The 16,916-nt window shown below is 38.0% G+C and overlaps 1 protein-coding gene and 1 pseudogene across 3 annotated transcripts; one reads left to right on the top strand and one right to left on the bottom strand.

Moving 5' to 3' along the window:
• Positions 1-530: 530 nt before the first annotated feature.
• Positions 531-4,362, top strand: LOC143854103 (putative receptor-like protein kinase At3g47110 pseudogene; annotated as a pseudogene). The gene is made up of 2 exons (XR_013237367.1): positions 531-3,267; positions 3,698-4,362. The product of XR_013237367.1 is annotated as a putative receptor-like protein kinase At3g47110 pseudogene (transcript).
• Positions 4,363-5,715: 1,353 nt separating this feature from the next.
• On the bottom strand, positions 5,716-16,801 carry LOC143854102 (ankyrin repeat family protein). 2 transcript variants are annotated; one of them, XM_077363859.1, is made up of 4 exons: positions 16,432-16,801; positions 15,300-15,698; positions 13,843-13,959; positions 5,716-5,902 (listed from the first exon to the last, which is right to left on the bottom strand). In XM_077363859.1, the coding sequence occupies exons 1-4, from the start codon at positions 16,703-16,705 to the stop codon at positions 5,850-5,852; spliced, it is 843 nt and encodes a 280-aa protein (XP_077219974.1). In that variant the 5' UTR covers positions 16,706-16,801; the 3' UTR covers positions 5,716-5,849. The 2 variants fall into 2 exon arrangements, with proteins under 2 accessions (XP_077219974.1, XP_077219973.1); XM_077363858.1 differs by lacking the exon at positions 5,716-5,902 and having other exon boundaries at positions 13,432-13,959.
• Positions 16,802-16,916: the final 115 nt, after the last annotated feature.

Here is a 16,916-nt window from a genome sequence, read left to right as displayed (position 1 = left end):
GGAAATTTTTTAACGAAGTTCAAATGGCTTATTAATTAAGGTTGGTTGGCTCATTCTTTAAGATAGCTATAGGGCTTTTGTAAATTTTTCTTTTGGAATGTGTCATTTGTCATTCTAGACTAGAGATTGGCATTGATACCTACAAATTTACACAGTTAATTTTTCCTTAAAGTAAGTGGCTCCTGTCACACTTCAGGTTGGGGCCGTGACATATACACATGGGTGGTATTGTAGGAGGGTTCTTGTTGAAGATGATAATTTCATTGTTGGGAATAGGTAGATTTCATAGTCTTGTGACCCACAAATCTCACACGGCAACTATGGTGTCTACTCATTTTGTCAAGTTAGATATTGACAATCATGAATGATGCTTAGACTGAGCCAAAATTCCATAATAGCATGACAAAGGAAGCACTCCCTGCCATGTCTCACACGGCAACTCAAGTCAAGGAATGTAGGACTTAGTGGCTCTTGTGCCCAAGAGATACGGAGGAAATGCGTCTACATTTCTCTCTATATATGAAATAACATTGGTAGAATGGAATCATGATTTGCTTATAGCACAAGAAGAGCTCCAACCCAAATGGAGCAACCACATACTAGTCTCTCTGTCTTTTGGTCTTTTATCCTCTTTGCAAATCTCGCCTTTTGCATCCCCACTGCAACCTCCTTGCTAGGAAACGAAACTGATCGAATTGCTTTGCTTGCCTTCAAGGCAGGGATAACCAGCGATCCACTTGCAGCCTTGAGCTCATGGAACCGTTCTCTTCATTTCTGTGAGTGGAAAGGAGTCACTTGCGGTCGCAGGCATCAAAGGGTCACCGTATTGGACCTTAGTGGGCAAAAATTGGTGGGTTCTATATCTCCCTACATATCCAACCTCACCTTCCTTAGAAATATCTCCCTCCAAGAAAACAGCTTCAGCGGCCAAATATCCCAAGAAATTGGCCGTTTATTCAGATTGCGATTTCTGAACATGAACTACAATTCCCTTCGAGGGGAAATTCCAGCCAATCTCACCCATTGTATGGACCTCCAAGCCATCAGTTTGGGGAAGAACAATCTGACAGGAAAAATTCCTGTGGAGGTTGGCACTCTCCAGAATCTCCAGCTATTGTCACTTAAAGTTAATTTTCTCACAGGAAGCATACCGCCTTTACTGGGGAACCTTTCATTTCTTGCATCTCTCTCTCTAGAGGAGAACAATTTGGAGGGTAGCATCCCGGATGAACTCTCCAAAATTCAGAGCTTGAAACGCATTATCCTTTCTGGTAATGAACTATCAGGTACCATTCCTTCCTCTCTTTATAATATCTCGTCTATAGAGGAAATTGCGATGGCGGGAAACCTATGGGAGGCTTCCATCCGATATAGGAATCTCTCTCCCTAAACTAAACACTCTATTGTTAGCAGAAAACCAATTTACAGGACGCTTTCCAGCCTCATTATCCAATGCTTCCCACCTTTATATGCTTGAATTATCATTCAACTACTTTAGTGGGCCAGTGCCTGGAAATCTTGGAGGCCTAAAGGATCTAGGCTTTTTCTGGTTATATCATAATCAGTTCGGAAGTGGAAAACCTGATGACTTGAGTTTTATCGCTTCTTTGACCAATTGTAGTAATCTAAATGAGTTGTCCCTAGACAAAAATCGTTTTGGAGGTATATTGCCTAGCTCAATAACCAATTTCTCAAGTCACCTGAGTTGGTTGGCGTTTGGAGATAATCAAATTGTTGGAAGCATTCCTAGTTACATTGGAAATCTTGTCAGCTTACAACGCTTAGGTTTATACGGTAACATCATCACGGGTACTATTCCCACTTCCATTGGGAAGATGCAGAACTTGCGAAAATTGGATTTGGGAGGAAATATGTTGTCAGGGCAAATACCATCCTCCATTGGCAACAATACTCAATTAATCGAACTCTGGTTAGAGGGAAACAACCTTCAAGGAAGCATACCTTCAACCCTTGGAAATTGTTCCAATCTACAAATATTGATTCTTGCTACAAATAGGCTCAATGGTGTCATTCCAAAAGAAGTTATTGGCCTTTCTTCCCTATCAATTGTAGTTAACCTGTCTGGAAATTCTTTGACTGGCTCCCTCCCATTGGAAGTGGCTAATTTGATAGAACTAGGGTATTTGGATGTTTCTAGGAACAAATTGTCAGGTGAAATTCCAAGTACTCTTCAAAAGTGTGAGGGCTTAATAGAACTTTACATGGACGTAAACTCCTTTCAAGGGACAATTCCTCCATTTTTGAATACTTTAAAAGCTATTGAAGCAATTGGGCTTTCATACAATAACTTCACCGGGAGGATTCCAAAATATCTAGAGGGGTTTAAGTTTTTGAAGCATCTAGACTTGTCTTTCAATAATTTGCAAGGTGAAGTACCAAAGCAAGGGATCTTTACAAATGCAAGTGCTGTTTCGGTTGTTGGAAATAAAAATCTTTGCGGTGGTGTCCCAGAATTAAAGTTGGATGAATGCCCCATCATTGAAAATGAGAAAAAAAGAAAATCACTCGTTTCTAGAGTAATCATCATAGTAGCAAGTGTGGCACTATGTTTGATTTTGTTATTGTGTGCTAGTGCGGCTCTTTGCTGGATGAGAAATTCAAGGAAGAAACCATCTTCCAATCCATCTATAGAGGGTAAACATTTAAAGGTTTCCTACGCGGATCTCTTTAAAGCAACAAATGGGTTCTCTTCAGCAAATTTGATAGGAGTGGAAAGTCACGGAACGGTGTATAAGGGAATTCTTGGGCATGAAGAAAATGTTGTTGCCGTAAAGGTTCTCAACCTTCAGTTACGTGGAGCCTCAAAGAGTTTCATAGCTGAGTGTGGAGCACTTAGAAACATTCGTCATCGAAATCTTGTCAAGATCTTAACTTCTTGCTCCAGTATAGATTTTGGAGGTAATGATTTCAAAGCGCTCATTTTTGAGTTCATGCCAAATGGGAGTCTAGAGACGTGGTTGCATCCAAAAGTTGATGAGGAACGTCAATTAAAGATTTTGAAATTCATTGAAAGACTAGACATAGCAATTGATGTGGCTTCTGCATTAGATTATCTTCACAATCATTGTCACATGCCAATCGCTCATTGTGATCTAAAGCCAAGCAACATTCTTCTTGATGGAAACATGAATGGCCATGTGAGTGACTTTGGGTTAGCCAGGTTCCATTCAAGAATCAGTCGCAACTCCTCTGAAGATGAGAGAAGCACAAATGGGTTAAAGGGAACTATTGGGTACATTGCTCCAGGTAACAATTTACTTAGTTTCTTCAACCTTCTAATTTTCAGATGAATTTCAAAAAATAAGTACAGTCATAAATTTCTTAGAAAATGCATGCCTAATATGAGACTTTTTTTCAATTATAGTAACTTTTACTTCAGTGTCAAGAGTCCTCAACCATCTGCTCATTGATTGGAAATAAGGACAATCATTTATTTCATTGAGCCAAATCAATGCTCTTCAGTCCATAGTTCATGCATGCTGTTGCATTATTTGCCTTTTGCCCTCAAAAGATGCATTATTTACTTTTCTCAATTCTCAAATTCTTTCAATGCTTCTCAGGATAAATTTTCCCCTATTTCCTTTCTCAAAATTAAATCTCCTACATTCTCTTAGCTTTTTAATAGTTTATAGCTTCCTTTCTCATAACAAAAGTATAAGGATGTGTGAAATTGCAGAATATGGGACAGGTGGGCATGTGTCCTCATCCGGGGACGTGTATAGTTATGGGATTCTTTTATTGGAATTACTCACTGGAAAATGCCCCACAGACGACATGTTTAAGGATGGCCTAAGCCTTCACAAATTTGTTGAGTTGGCTTTGCCTGAACGAGTTATGGAAATTCTTGATCCACTGCTGCTATCAGAAGATGAGGAAGAAAGAGGTGCCAACAATGCTGGGAATAATAGAGAGAGGATAAGTCGATTACGAGAGTGCTTGTTGTCATTGTTGAGTATTGGGGTTGCATGTTCTGCAGAATTGCCAAGAGAACGAATGGAGATGGGACATGTTTCGAAGGAAATGCATGCAATTAGAAACAGATTTCTTGGTCTTGGGATCCATAGAGAATGGTGAAATATTTCTTTACTGGTTGGTTAAAGTTCATCTTACATCACCCATTACTGAGATATTATTTCTTGATGTCTTTCAATTCAAATCTTCTGTTGTAAACTTGTAATTTAGTGTGATATTATATATGTGTTGTGGGTAATGCTGCTACTTGTAGCTGTCACATTTTTCTCGTATCTGTTTTTTCTCCTCCTACTGATACAATGTTATTCTTAGACCATGAAACTCGTGAATGAAAAGTAATCTTTTCAAGAATAAAATCTTTTTCTCATATTTGTATCTTTCACTACTATTTGTATGCTAAACTTGTTCTATTTTTTTTTTTGAAATGGTAAACTTGTTCTATTGTATGCTACTTTCCCTAATAGTGAGCCTTCTTTGTTCATTGTTGCCGTCTCAATCTTCTTATGTGCGGTAGGCGTCCTATACATGTCATGACTCCTATGGGAAATACTCATTAAAAAATTGTTCTACAAATTGTTAGAGTTTGGCTTTGATATAATCCTGGCAATTAATTATTTCTTAAAATTATATGAAAATAAAAGATTTTATTAATATAATTTGTTTTTTTAAAATAAAATAAAAATGTAGAAAAATTTCCAAAAACCCCATTGGGTAAAGAATCTTAAAAAACATGCTAAATTTTTGTAGTTACTAGAATCAAGTTTATGCCTAAACTTTTTAAACCTATTGTCCTGTTGCAATGCATGGCCTATTGTTTAAGACGAGCAAGCTTTAGCACATGTTGCCTTCATAATGTCCGCCTCATAGTTAGCAAAACTCCGTTTTAAATGGCTCGTTATATTGGTGTGCCATTTAATACTCGTTTAAAACTTTGACGATGAAAAAAACTCTATTATTTTAGGCAATTTAAAATGGGTTTTAAACGCATTTTTTGGCCAACTTTCCAATTTTACCCCCACCATATTTTGTAAATGACAAAATTTTAAACTAATTTTCTTGTGTTTCCGTTTTTTTGAGTACATTTTTTTTTAAACCGGTGCCGTATTAAACTCGTTTATTTGCCGAGTCACGTTTTGCTAACTATGGTCCGCCTCCATTGTGGATGTTAGACCAAGGGTTCAACCTTGGACTCTTTGTCTAGTCATGTTTTGATGATTCCAAACACAATATGAAATTTTTGTGGAGCCTGTCAGGAGGTCGTCTCTTTGCACCAATGAGTGGTGTGTCGGCGTCTGCTCGGCTCTGGTGTGTTTGATGATTGAGTTTGATTTTCCTCACTTTTCCCGTGAATTTGGGGTAAAAACCCTAACTTCACAAAAAACACATCCCAATAATACTTAAATTAATTGTTTGTACATAAAAACACATCCCAATAGTACCTTGTTTTGATTAATTTTTACTTGGAAATAACATACTAAACAATACTCGGGTCATTACAACAACTTGCCATCGGGAAAAAGTTTTAAGTTAGTATTATATACCAATGGGACAGTAAGCCCATTAACTATAAATTTGGTTAGGCTTTGATATCCTTTCCACTTTACTACTAACATTTTATCTATTAATTACATATTACGCAAGGTATGATCAAACACCATCTGTTGAAGGATCTGCTGAGGGTTTGTCGACTCCTTCGAAGCCCCTAAGCCAATATGTTGGTTGAAAAGTTGCCGCGCCCTGAGGAATGTCATCCATCACCCTTTCATGGCCCTTTGGATAATAAATACCTGTTCTTGGATGAGGGATCCACCATGCAAGATCCGTGCTTTTCTCATGTTGGTCTTCCTCTTTCTCCTTCAAGTCCACCCTAACAAGGTTGCTAATACGACCTTGGCCCTGTTTAGGTACGCTGCGAAAACACAAAATCTTGATCCATTAGGGTTTATTGTGTTTTCTTTAATAAGGTGAGCAAAGCAATGTCTAAGTGCAAGCAGTGATGGATTACAGACACTGTTGTAAGATTAGTTTAAGCATTTGAGCAATGATAGATACAAGGGCGCCCTTGTATAAAGAGTCTGCAAAAGGGCCCTTCATTGGATCCAATTCATTTTCAGTTACATTTTAAAATGGGTTGAAAAAGTAAAATCAGTTACAATTGATGATGTGGATCCAACCATAGCAAAAAATTGGAGTTGTTTTTCTCTTTTTCTTTCTTTTAGGCCCTGTTTGGTTGCACATTTTAAAACGTGGAAGACGGCTGAGCATTTCCCGGAATATGGAACGCCGGACACACTACGCCCAACCAAACACACTACCGCTCTTCCCCTATTCTCTTCTAGACAACCCTACACATCTCCCATCCTTATCACCTCGCTGTTGACAACTACTTCCACTACTCTCCCAACAAACCAAACAGGGCCTTAAATGTTCTTAAACTACCCTTTTTTATATGTATTAAATGACTTATTTAAAGAGATTCCTTTTCAAGGATTTGCTAGCGTCCATCGCAAAAGGCATTTCGTTGCTAGTTTGTCGCATGTCAGACCAGCCGCATCGTGAATGGAGACAAGTATCCACAGTTTAGAGAGAAATGATATCGTTATGGCTTATTTAGAAGAATATGATTATAAATTGAAGGTCTCTCAAGATAAAAAAAAATTGAACTTTAGTGGTTTAAATTACTTATTTTTCATATGTAATCAAACACTAGAAAGGCAAGAAATTGTGGAAAAAATTACAAGTCCAGACTGTTGCCTTCGGTCCCACCCTCTTAGGATGATTCTAGATCTTTTATCAAGCTTGATCAGAAAGATGTCCTTTAAGATGTCTTTAAGACATAAACTTTTGATTTCCTAAATCTTACGAATGAGATCTCTATTTGGCATGTACATAAACCCATCCTGCAATGGAGCATCAAATCAACAAACACATTCTCTGAGGACAATTTTTTTCTTAGTTGAATGTTTTTGTTTCCACAGTTTAGAAAGATATGATATGGTTATGACTTATTTGGAGAAATCATTTATAAATTAAAGGTCCCTATTAATGAAACTTGATGGTTCAATTTACATTTTTACATATGAAATCAAACAATGGAAAACCAAGAAAACTTTCTTTTCAAAACCTTTCAGAAAATTCCTACAATTCAAACAGGGCCTTAAGCCATGTTTGGAAACTATGAATTTTTTTTCATGGAATATTAGCTTACCCAATGTTGAGGTGATGGTAGAGGGAGAGATCTGAGAAGGACTGAGTGAGGAGAGTGGAAGAAAAGGCTTAAAAACAAGAAGAAGAAAAAAACACTCCACTCAAAATACGATTTATTTTTCCCTTGTTTTGTAGCTACTTCTCACCATCTCCTAGTTCATGCCCTCTCAAGTCTCATTTTCTCCGACCCTTCTCTACCCCTTGATAAGCTAACTTTCTATGAAAAAAAGTTCCGAGGTTGCCAAACATGGTGTCTTTTTCTTCCACATCTTTCCTTTCCTATTCTTTTCCCCACTTTCTTCATGAATGAAAATCAATGATGCTCAGCCTAGACATCATCCTTCAATCAGAAAACATACGGCATCAAAGCCAATCAAGATCGAACATTTGCGAGAAAATGTCGAAAAATGTCCAACACCGTAAGGTAGAATCCGCAATTCACACAAAATTACTATTTGTTGAATAAGATGTAATCAACAAGAGAAATGTAATTACCTAAGCAGCAAGAGCTTTGGTTTAGCAAGCATGGATCTGGCCATTACCACTCTGTAAACTTCGAAAAACTAGTGAAATGTAAGGGCCCAGAGAGCACCTCCTGCCCTAGAGATGATAGGTTTTTGAAAGAGAGAATTCCCAAGATAGTGTGTATCTCTGTTAGACTACTCTCTCTTCATATAGATAGAAGAGAATGGTCTAATAATCATCTTTTACCTTTGTGGGTGAAACAGGACAGAACTTAGTGACTCATAGTACAAGTTTTCCTTTGCAATAAAAGGGAGAGAATCATGTTCTCTAATACATCTGTCAGTGCCTCCCAAGTACCATGTACATCGCAAATCTAGAACAAAGAATGCAGTGCTTTCTCTTTACCCTTTTCTTTTGTTTTGCTTCCTTTTTCCTGTCATGGTGACAATTTAATGGCGCAAAATAATCTAGAGATTTTATTGCTATTTATGAGGGTCTTTTTTTCCAAGGGAATATGTTCACAATCTATTAAATCTTAGTATGTTCCTTTTACAACTCTTAGTGAAGCCCGTTATCTTATAAGCTTCATGTAACCATACGAAGATTAAAAAAAAAAAGGATCTTGCTTGTGAGGTGGGTCTATCATTCATCCACAAATACAAAAATAAAAGATCTTTCTTGTACGGTGGGCGTAGCATTCATCCTTATCTATTAAGGACTGGAATCAATATAATTCTATCTATGTTCGGGAATTGATCTGATTCTATCTCTGGCCTGGACATTGAGGAATACACACAACGGCATTTCGAGAATCAATATGATTCTATATCTGTTTTTTGTTTGAAGAAAGAATGATCCAAAAGAATGGGAGCAATCCCACGCTAAAAGAGTGAAATGTTCCATTAATTTTCTTCTTCTATGTTTATACAATTTTTGCAAGCTCACATTAATTTTGCAAGTTCGATTCACTAATTGACTGACATGCATGGTTTTAAACTTCCACTGACATGCCTAATTCAGCCAATGTGTACACTTTCGTGGGATTGAAGTCCAAAGTTCAATTCCTTGCGGTGCACCCACATTACAAAATAGTCTCATATATCAAAATAAAAATGATATCAGTCAAATAATGAGACGAGTAAGTTAAAAGTAAAAGAAATGGCACAATCAACTTTAAAAACATATGAAACATTTATGATTAAAATGAACATTACCGCGCTCCAGAGTGCTTCGATCTTGTGAAACCATTATGGATGGTTTATTTCGTTAGATTGTAATTTCTAAGTATTAATTCATGCTTATTCTAGCATTTCTTGAGGCTCCATCTTAAATTGCCATCATTTTCAAGGACTTCCATAAACTTCTATAGTTTTTAAAGGATTTTCATGAACTTCCATAGATTCTATTTTTTTGAACTTCTATAGATTCTACGAAGTAATTCTCCTTCTGTGGGGACCAGTCCATACCAAAACCGACATTTGAAACCTTGCTTATATGATGCTTCATTTACAAAGAAGTTTTAGTATTGGTAATGTGGGTGTATATGACAATGATAGTCTGAGCCATAGAAGTCAAGTGTTTAGAAAACAAAACCCTGGAACTAGAAAAAATTGTTCGATATCCAGCAGGAGTCGTTGTATACAGTTTGCATAGTACGGTGTGGACCATGGGAGAATGATACCTTGTGCCATTGTGAAGTGCTAGATTGGTGGCTAAGATGAGGCTACCCTAGTAATATCCTTGGCTGAATCATCTGAATTCAAGTATATTGAGAAGGATCACAGGGAATGCTGCGACCTATGTAGAATCCAGCCACAGATTGAGCTTTTGAAATCTTGGTCCCGTTGAGAGTGTTGCAAATGGATGAGATGAAATGAATGGCTGGAGAGGCAAGACCCTATTGGCCTGTTGATTGACCTACCAATTCATCACCTCTCTCCAACCATCGATTGCCCTAACGTCCGTGGTTACGATCATCGCCCTCCTCTTTAGTTTATCATGCCCTTAGTTCCTAGATGTCCTTAATTTGAAGACTTGTATCTATAACCGTTGGGAATAAATAAATGTAATGACAAGGCCAGCCATGAGTTATTGGGTCTAAAGTGGTGAGGGAACACAGGGAAAACCCAATGGTTGATAGGCAAGATTTCTGGCAGCATATTGTGTCAACCTCCATTTATCAAGGTTCACCTTCCACAGTATACAATCGACTGTATGGCTGCTGCTTAGCTCTGAGCATCCCAACCAATAAATGGTGTGTAAGGGGCCTAGTTTGCCTCGCCACCTCCCTACTGTGAGCTGATTTGCCATATCTTCTCTTCCATCACATGTGAAAGAATAAGAAACTCCAGTTGCAACACCACCTGTTAAGTAACATATTATCTTCAACTACAACACTACGGCATAACTTCCACCAGAACTGAAGAGATGGTGGCTATTTAGCATGCAAGTTCCACAAAGTGTTCGCATTGTTAATGCATGTGAAACTTGACTGACTAAAGATGAGAATGCCGTATCAATTTGAACTGGCAGATATAAAAATCACAAGAGCCGAATGATTCATAGTCCAAATAGCCATTCTCAGACCACCAAACTACCAAATTGGCCCAATTAATTATATTCCTAACAGAAACAACGAATCGTGCCCCCACCAATCCATGCGTTGGGTCCAATTCCTTCACAACCATCGTTCCCATGGGTTCTACCTTCAGACAATGGACTGAGGAAGGTTTTCCTCAGCAAGCTGGGAAAGTCCCCTACATGTAAAATTGAGATGGATCAAAATTGACAAGCACCACCCATATAATCACAAATGGCAGTGCCGCTAATTGTTCCACAAGTAGAGCAACCTTCTCAGTGACAAACTATGATTTGCATAGCTAAAGGATAAACCCTAGACAAAACCATTCTCAGATACTGCCAAGTCTACGGTCGCATCCTTCTGAAATAGCTGGAGGAAGTTAAGGTGAAATTATCACTCTCAATTTGTAATAAGGGCATACTACTAAGACAATAACATGCCATATCTCCAGGCATGCTTGATTACTATTGCCCAATGAAGCACGGATACGGGTATGGGGTGCGGATGCGACACGATACGGGTACGTGGATACGTGATTTAAAAAAAAAAAAAGGATACGGGTACGTTGGGGGTACGCTGAATATAATATATTTTTACTTCACCAAAATCTAATATTACTTCACCAAAATCTAATATTACTTCTAAGTTGTTAGGTTTTTAGTTACGGGATATATATATTATAGATATTTTGATATATTCAACCCCCCTTTTGTTAATTGGGACAGCCCTTCTATTATATATCAGTAATTTTCGATTTAATTTGAACTGGGTGTGCACCCGATACGTACACAAACCCAAGTGCGTACCCGGTACGCACCCAAAGAGTACCCAAGAACACCTGCACCTGATACGCACCCGACACGGGCACGTGGGCCCCCGGAGAGTACCCGTGCTTCTTAGCTATTGCCCAAGATATCGAGACATTTGTCCTACTCATGGAGAAAACCATACTACTTGCCATTGTTTCTCGATTTTCTTCTTCATAGCTTGATCACCTGGAGGAGGGCCACCTCATCCAAATCTGTCGCCCTCTATTTCTTTCATTTCCTAGAAAAACTACCAAGTTGCCATGCTATTGAAAATACTACCATCACACCGAGTTTTGCAGGTAAAAAGACTAAAATACCTTTTCTTTTTATTCTTCTTATTCTTGATTTTAAAATGACGATCCCAGCAGTAACATCATCGGACGACAGATTTTTGCTGTCCCAGGATAGATGATAGTGCCTGTCCAGTTGTCCAGTGATGGATTTTTGTCATCCTACGACGAATTTAAATTTTATGCCAATAGCGCATGCATTTTTTCCAAGGTAGTCTTCAATTAGCGATTAATACGATAGTTTCTGTTTGTTAGTAGCGTAGGGGAAGTGGCTATTGATTCATAGGGTAGTGTTTGTCCAATTGTCATTGTTTTTTTTTTCCTATGACAGATTTGTGTTGTCCTGGGATAGATTCTTTTTGGTTCTTGGACAGATTTTACCAATGATAGTGTATTTGGTTTTTTTTCATAAGGTATTCTTCTATTAGTATGGTAGTTACTATTTATTAATAGCGCATTGTGTGTCTAGTAGTAAGGTAGTGGCTATTGATTAATGGGTTTTGCTAAGGGGCACTCGTTAAGGTGCATTGGAAACATAATTTTACACATGGTTTGACAAAAAAGTCTCAAAAATATGTAAAAGTCTCAGAACACTCTCAAAACATGTGTAAAATTACGTTTCCAAAGCACCTTAACAAGTGCCCTTAGGGCACCCGTGAGGGGCGGAGCACCATGTTGCATCATGACTCTAATCTAGTGAGAGAAATTGGTACTTCTATCAAGTCGAGGCCTTATCCGCATGTCCATCTGCCAAAATTGTCCTGACCATAACCTTCCAGCTTCTAGGAGACCGTTGATATTCAGACTGGTATCATGAATGACCATCAAGATGGAGACGCTTTCACTTGTAGATGCCCATTTTCACTTAAGGTGGATCTGCTTCGATAAACCTCAAAGAAAAGGAAAGAATGTGAACCAAAGGGCCATGTCTAATCCAAAGAAGGTACAAGGATAAAAGAGTTTCACAGCCTACCCTTTCCCTTGAAGCCACTAAAAACCATCCATGGTTTTAAATTTTTATTGAAACGGACACAAAATGATCTTAATCTTTTCACTTTCAACCCCTCTTAAAAACATAGAGAAACTGAAACACATACCAAATATTTCGGTCAAACTTGGTAACATGTCAATTTCAGACAGAAATTTCAGTGAAAATCCTATAAAATCACGAAAATGCATGGAAACATATTAAAATGATAAAAATTTAAGATGAAACTTTAAGAAATTTTAGAAAAATATTTATTTTATTTAAAATAAAAAATAAAAAATTTCTGGTATTGAAAACATTACTGATTAATAAGTTATATTTATAAAATGAAAACGCAAGCAATAGAGTTTCCATTTCCAACAGCTAAATATTTAATTATTAGTGCTATTATTTTATTTATCTCTATGCTTGAACCAAAATGTATTTCACAATCATTATGCTAGTCTGAGATAGTATCAGAACCATTATTCTTTCCCTTGCTTTCCTAGAATTAAATTTAGCGTTTTCCTCATTCAATAGTCTTACTTTTTAATTTTTTTTCTTTCATTCATTTTATTCTTTCCTCTAGTTTCCCCTTTTGCGTATTTGGCGGTCCACGTGTCAATTTCTTCATTTTCAAGGAATGGATAGGTTCACTCAGGCAGCCAGGTGAACAGTCAGATTAGTACAGCAACAAAAGAAAAGGAAGAAGCTTTTCTGATGAAAAAAACCAATAAATACAAAAATTGCCAAATCAACAATGCAAATGGTCGAACTAAGAAGTTTTCACAAAAAGATACTGGAAACTGATATTCCCACCACCTTGTTTTGATATAGGGACCCTTTTTTTTAATATTAAACTTTCTCCATTAGTTGTTAGAATTCCCAACAAGATGCCAACAACCAATGACCATTCAAAATATAGATATGGGTCTCAATATCAAAACAAAGGCCAGTGGATACCAACTCCCAAAACAACACTCGCAAATCCAGCTTTAGGATTAGATAAAACAGGCAAAGTGAGTGGTCACAATAATACCAGTGGATGGTCACAATTGGACCAAGATCAGACCTTCTAGATGAATCAGTTTAATAAAATACTCAAGACGTGTAACAAACTAAAGCTGGAAAGAGCGTTGTTGCCATTTCATAGGAAAAGTCCAACTGTGTCGAGCTCAACTCAGTGATATTTGAATAAAGTACAGAAAAGGATGATTTAAGCATTCTGAATTTGTCAGAGCCTTTTAGGAAATGCATCTATAAAATGAAAGCACAGGGTAATAAAAGTAGCCCATCAAGTACTCAAAGAAAACCATCATTTTTCAAATTAATTTCATTCAGAACCAGATGCTTCCTGACAAACAGGGAGGTAGTAAGTGTCTAGCTGCCAATATTTGTGCTTCACACCCTCCCACACTTCCTCTCCTAAGCAGTCCTTAACAGGTAAGGGAATGAACTGTGTAGAGAAACCCAAACTCTCGAGTTCTAGGGATACTAACTGACAGTAAACGACATGGAAAAAAGCATTACCTCCGCAAAGGCCATTGAAGAATGAGTAGATTCCTCCAGGCTTCAGCAGTTTGGGAAGATGCTGGTGAAACTCTCTCAGGTCCTCATAGTATTCTCCATATGTGTCAAAGAATATCCCTGCATAGGAAAATGCAGAAAAAAAAATCTTCAAGGTTGGAAGACGATAGTATGTGAAAATTAAAGCCTCAATTAGTTTTTGAAAGATTCTGATTGCTCACTTGAGCTGAACTCTGTTAAAATAAGTACTCAGCTATGAAGAAAACAATATGCATATTTAATGATGGCAAACCACTCTTTATTTTACAAGTTTCTAATCAACTATTATAGGCTATTCCAATTTCCACAAAGGTATCACTAGCCAATCAGAAAGTTTAACGGGGAAAGTGTTGTCATTATCAAAACAAGGAAACGCAAATATCAAAACAAGGGATTGTGAATATATATATATATATATATATATATATATATATATATATATATATATATATATATATTTTTTTTTCTTTTTTTTTGTGTGTGTGTGTGTGTGTGTGTGTGTGTGAGAGAGAGAGAGAGAGAGAGAGAGAGAGATTTGCTAAGGAACGTCGTAGAAGGCATTTCGCGGGCCGGGTGTTGCATGAGAGAGCAGCCACATAGGCTCAATTGTCAACAGATTTTGTCTTATTCATTTAGTTCATCTGAGGTGGCTGCTCTCTCATGCAACAGCCAGCTCGCGAAATGCCTTTTGTCTTATATGTATGTATGCTATGTGCCTTTCATAATGTTTTGACTCTTGACTCAGGTCATACCAAACCATACTGTTCACCTACTATCTTTCTCTTGTTTCCATCTTGTTTGGTGTTTTATTGATCCCCTTTTATGGGCTAGAAGCATCTTAAACCTCTATGTTTGGCTTCCCCTTTGTTTGCCATCATAGGTTTTGCTAGCATTAGGTTCACACCATTAACACACCATTAGCGAAGGGTGTATTAGAGTGTATGTTAGGTGCCCAACCTATATGTCAAAAGACCTACTAGGATTGATGGAACACGTTAGGCTAGACATTTAAACTACTTAGGATAGTAGCATTCCACCACTGGTGACCCACTCTATGACAGCTTTCACTCTGGTTGCTCTAGGTAGCCCTTTTCGAAGGTCACTCTTTCCATCGGGCAACTCACTCTGTGATGACTTCCACTATGGTTGCTCTAGGTCCCTTCACAGATCTCACCTTCCATGACTGGAACATGAGACGTGGTGCTGGCTATGATAGCAAATGTTAGCTACCCAGCCCATACGCCAAAAGACCGACGAATGATGGAACGCATTAGGCATTAGGCTAGGCCCTTAAACCACTTGGGATCATAACAGTGTATATTGCCATAAATGAGGTATGGAAATTCTAATTGTGGAAAAAAATAATCACAATCAAAACAACATTATACAATTCTTCACAATGCATGTGGATTTTGAGTTACCATCATAGGATTCAAGTTGAGGTAGAACATCTTGCCAACGGCCAAACACAATCTTCACATTATCCTTCTCTCCCCATCCAGAACGAAGCATTCTATCATAAACCTCCGGGTGGGCCTCAACGATAGTGTGGGTACGAGGCTTATACTGTTGAATCGCAGTATCCACAAGACCCATCCCAAACCCAATGTTGATAATGTCACCATTTCCAGAACAAACAGCTCTTGCATGAGCCTCCATTAGCGGTTTCTCCCAAGCCATCATGATGGCCTTGCTATTAGAATCCATCAACCTGTCTTCGCTAAAAACAACCCTATCTTCCAAGTAATTCATCCCCAAATCGCTACCATTCTTGTCTTTCGTTCTTGCAATTGTTCCCAACACCAGCTCAGCTTGAATCCCTGCCCAAAACATTCCAATAACAAAAACCCATTAATTTTATGTCATTGAACTACAAAAGAAATGAAGGAACAATCTAATATTAAAAACCCATTAATTTTACCACTGAACTGTAGAAGAAATGGAGTAAAAAAATCTAATAACAAAAACCCTGTTACGAACCCAAATCGGTTCGCAGTGTGATTGATCATCTTAACGGGAAGATCAGTCTCTCAACACACTTTGAGCGAAGGGACAGTCCTCATTTGTGTGCAAAAACACAGTTTTGAGTTTGAAATTCTTAATTGATGTGAAAAAAAGAAGAAAAAGACTACTTACATGTTATTCATATCAAATGAAAAACCCACTTAGCAGCCACTTGACCACTTCCTCTAAAACTCCTACCCAAGCTAATCTAGAAACCCTAATCCTTATAAGAATCCTACCCATATCAAACAAAACTAAAAAAGCAAACTCAAAATCTACAAAATCTAAACTAATTTATTCCACCCCAAGTTAGACTCATCTAGGAACGTAACAAACCCATCAAAATTTTCATTAAATTGTAGACAAGAATGAAATTAACATTACCACTATGAACCCTAGAAGAAATGAAGTAGAAAATAATTCAAAAACCAAAAACCCATTATTTTTATGTCATTGAAATATAGAAGAAATGAATTAGAAAACAAACCAATAACAAAAACCATCAATTTTAAGTCATTGAAGCAAAAATGAAGAAAGATAACAAAACACCTGCATTGAGGAGGAGGTCAAAAGTATCCTGGTGGCCGGAATCCATGGCGATATCTCCAGCGGAGAGATTGGAAGGGGAAAGGGCATTCCAAGGGGCGCCAAATTCGAGCAAGGTCTTGACGATATCAGCATGGCCGTGCTTGGCTGCGTGCATTAGAGGAGTTAGTCCTTCGCCGTCGAAGTAAGACACGTCAGCGCCGGCGGCGACGAGATCTCTCACTTTCCTGCAGTCTCCGGCCAACGCCGCCTCGCAGAGCAGCTCTTCTTCCACCATCTCTCTCTCTCTCTCTCTCTCTCTCTCTCTCTCTCTCTCAGTTCAGGAGATTGTTCCTGTTAATTTTAGCCGTCCACAAGGAAGGCAAAGATGAACAGTCTCGATTGTGTTGACGCATTGGGGGCGAGGATAAGCACAAGGGATTTGCTAGCGACCATCCTAGAAGGCATTTTGCGGATCGGCCTTTGCATTTGAAAACAGCCACATAAGC

This window comes from Tasmannia lanceolata, unplaced genomic scaffold (assembly GCF_043159265.1).
Source record: "Tasmannia lanceolata isolate RefF3 unplaced genomic scaffold, GAP_Taslan_0.1 ptg000020l, whole genome shotgun sequence".
In the NCBI taxonomy this organism is placed as follows: Eukaryota; Viridiplantae; Streptophyta; class Magnoliopsida; order Canellales; family Winteraceae; genus Tasmannia; species Tasmannia lanceolata.
Note: the sequence above shows the minus strand (reverse complement) of the source record. Positions and strands in the feature narration are given on the sequence as shown.

Bases quoted from the DNA above. Each gene is read 5' to 3' on its own strand.
- LOC143854102 (XM_077363858.1), bottom strand. From the start codon at position 16,705: ATGGTGGAAGAAGAGCTGCTCTGCGAGGCGGCGTTGGCCGGAGACTGC. The intron at 15,699-16,431 runs GTGTTTTGTTAT...TGTTTTGGGCAG, and splicing joins TGACCTCCTCCTCAATGCAG to GGATTCAAGCTGAGCTGGTG. The intron at 13,960-15,299 runs GTAACTCAAAAT...TTTCCTATGCAG, and splicing joins TCAACTTGAATCCTATGATG to GGATATTCTTTGACACATAT.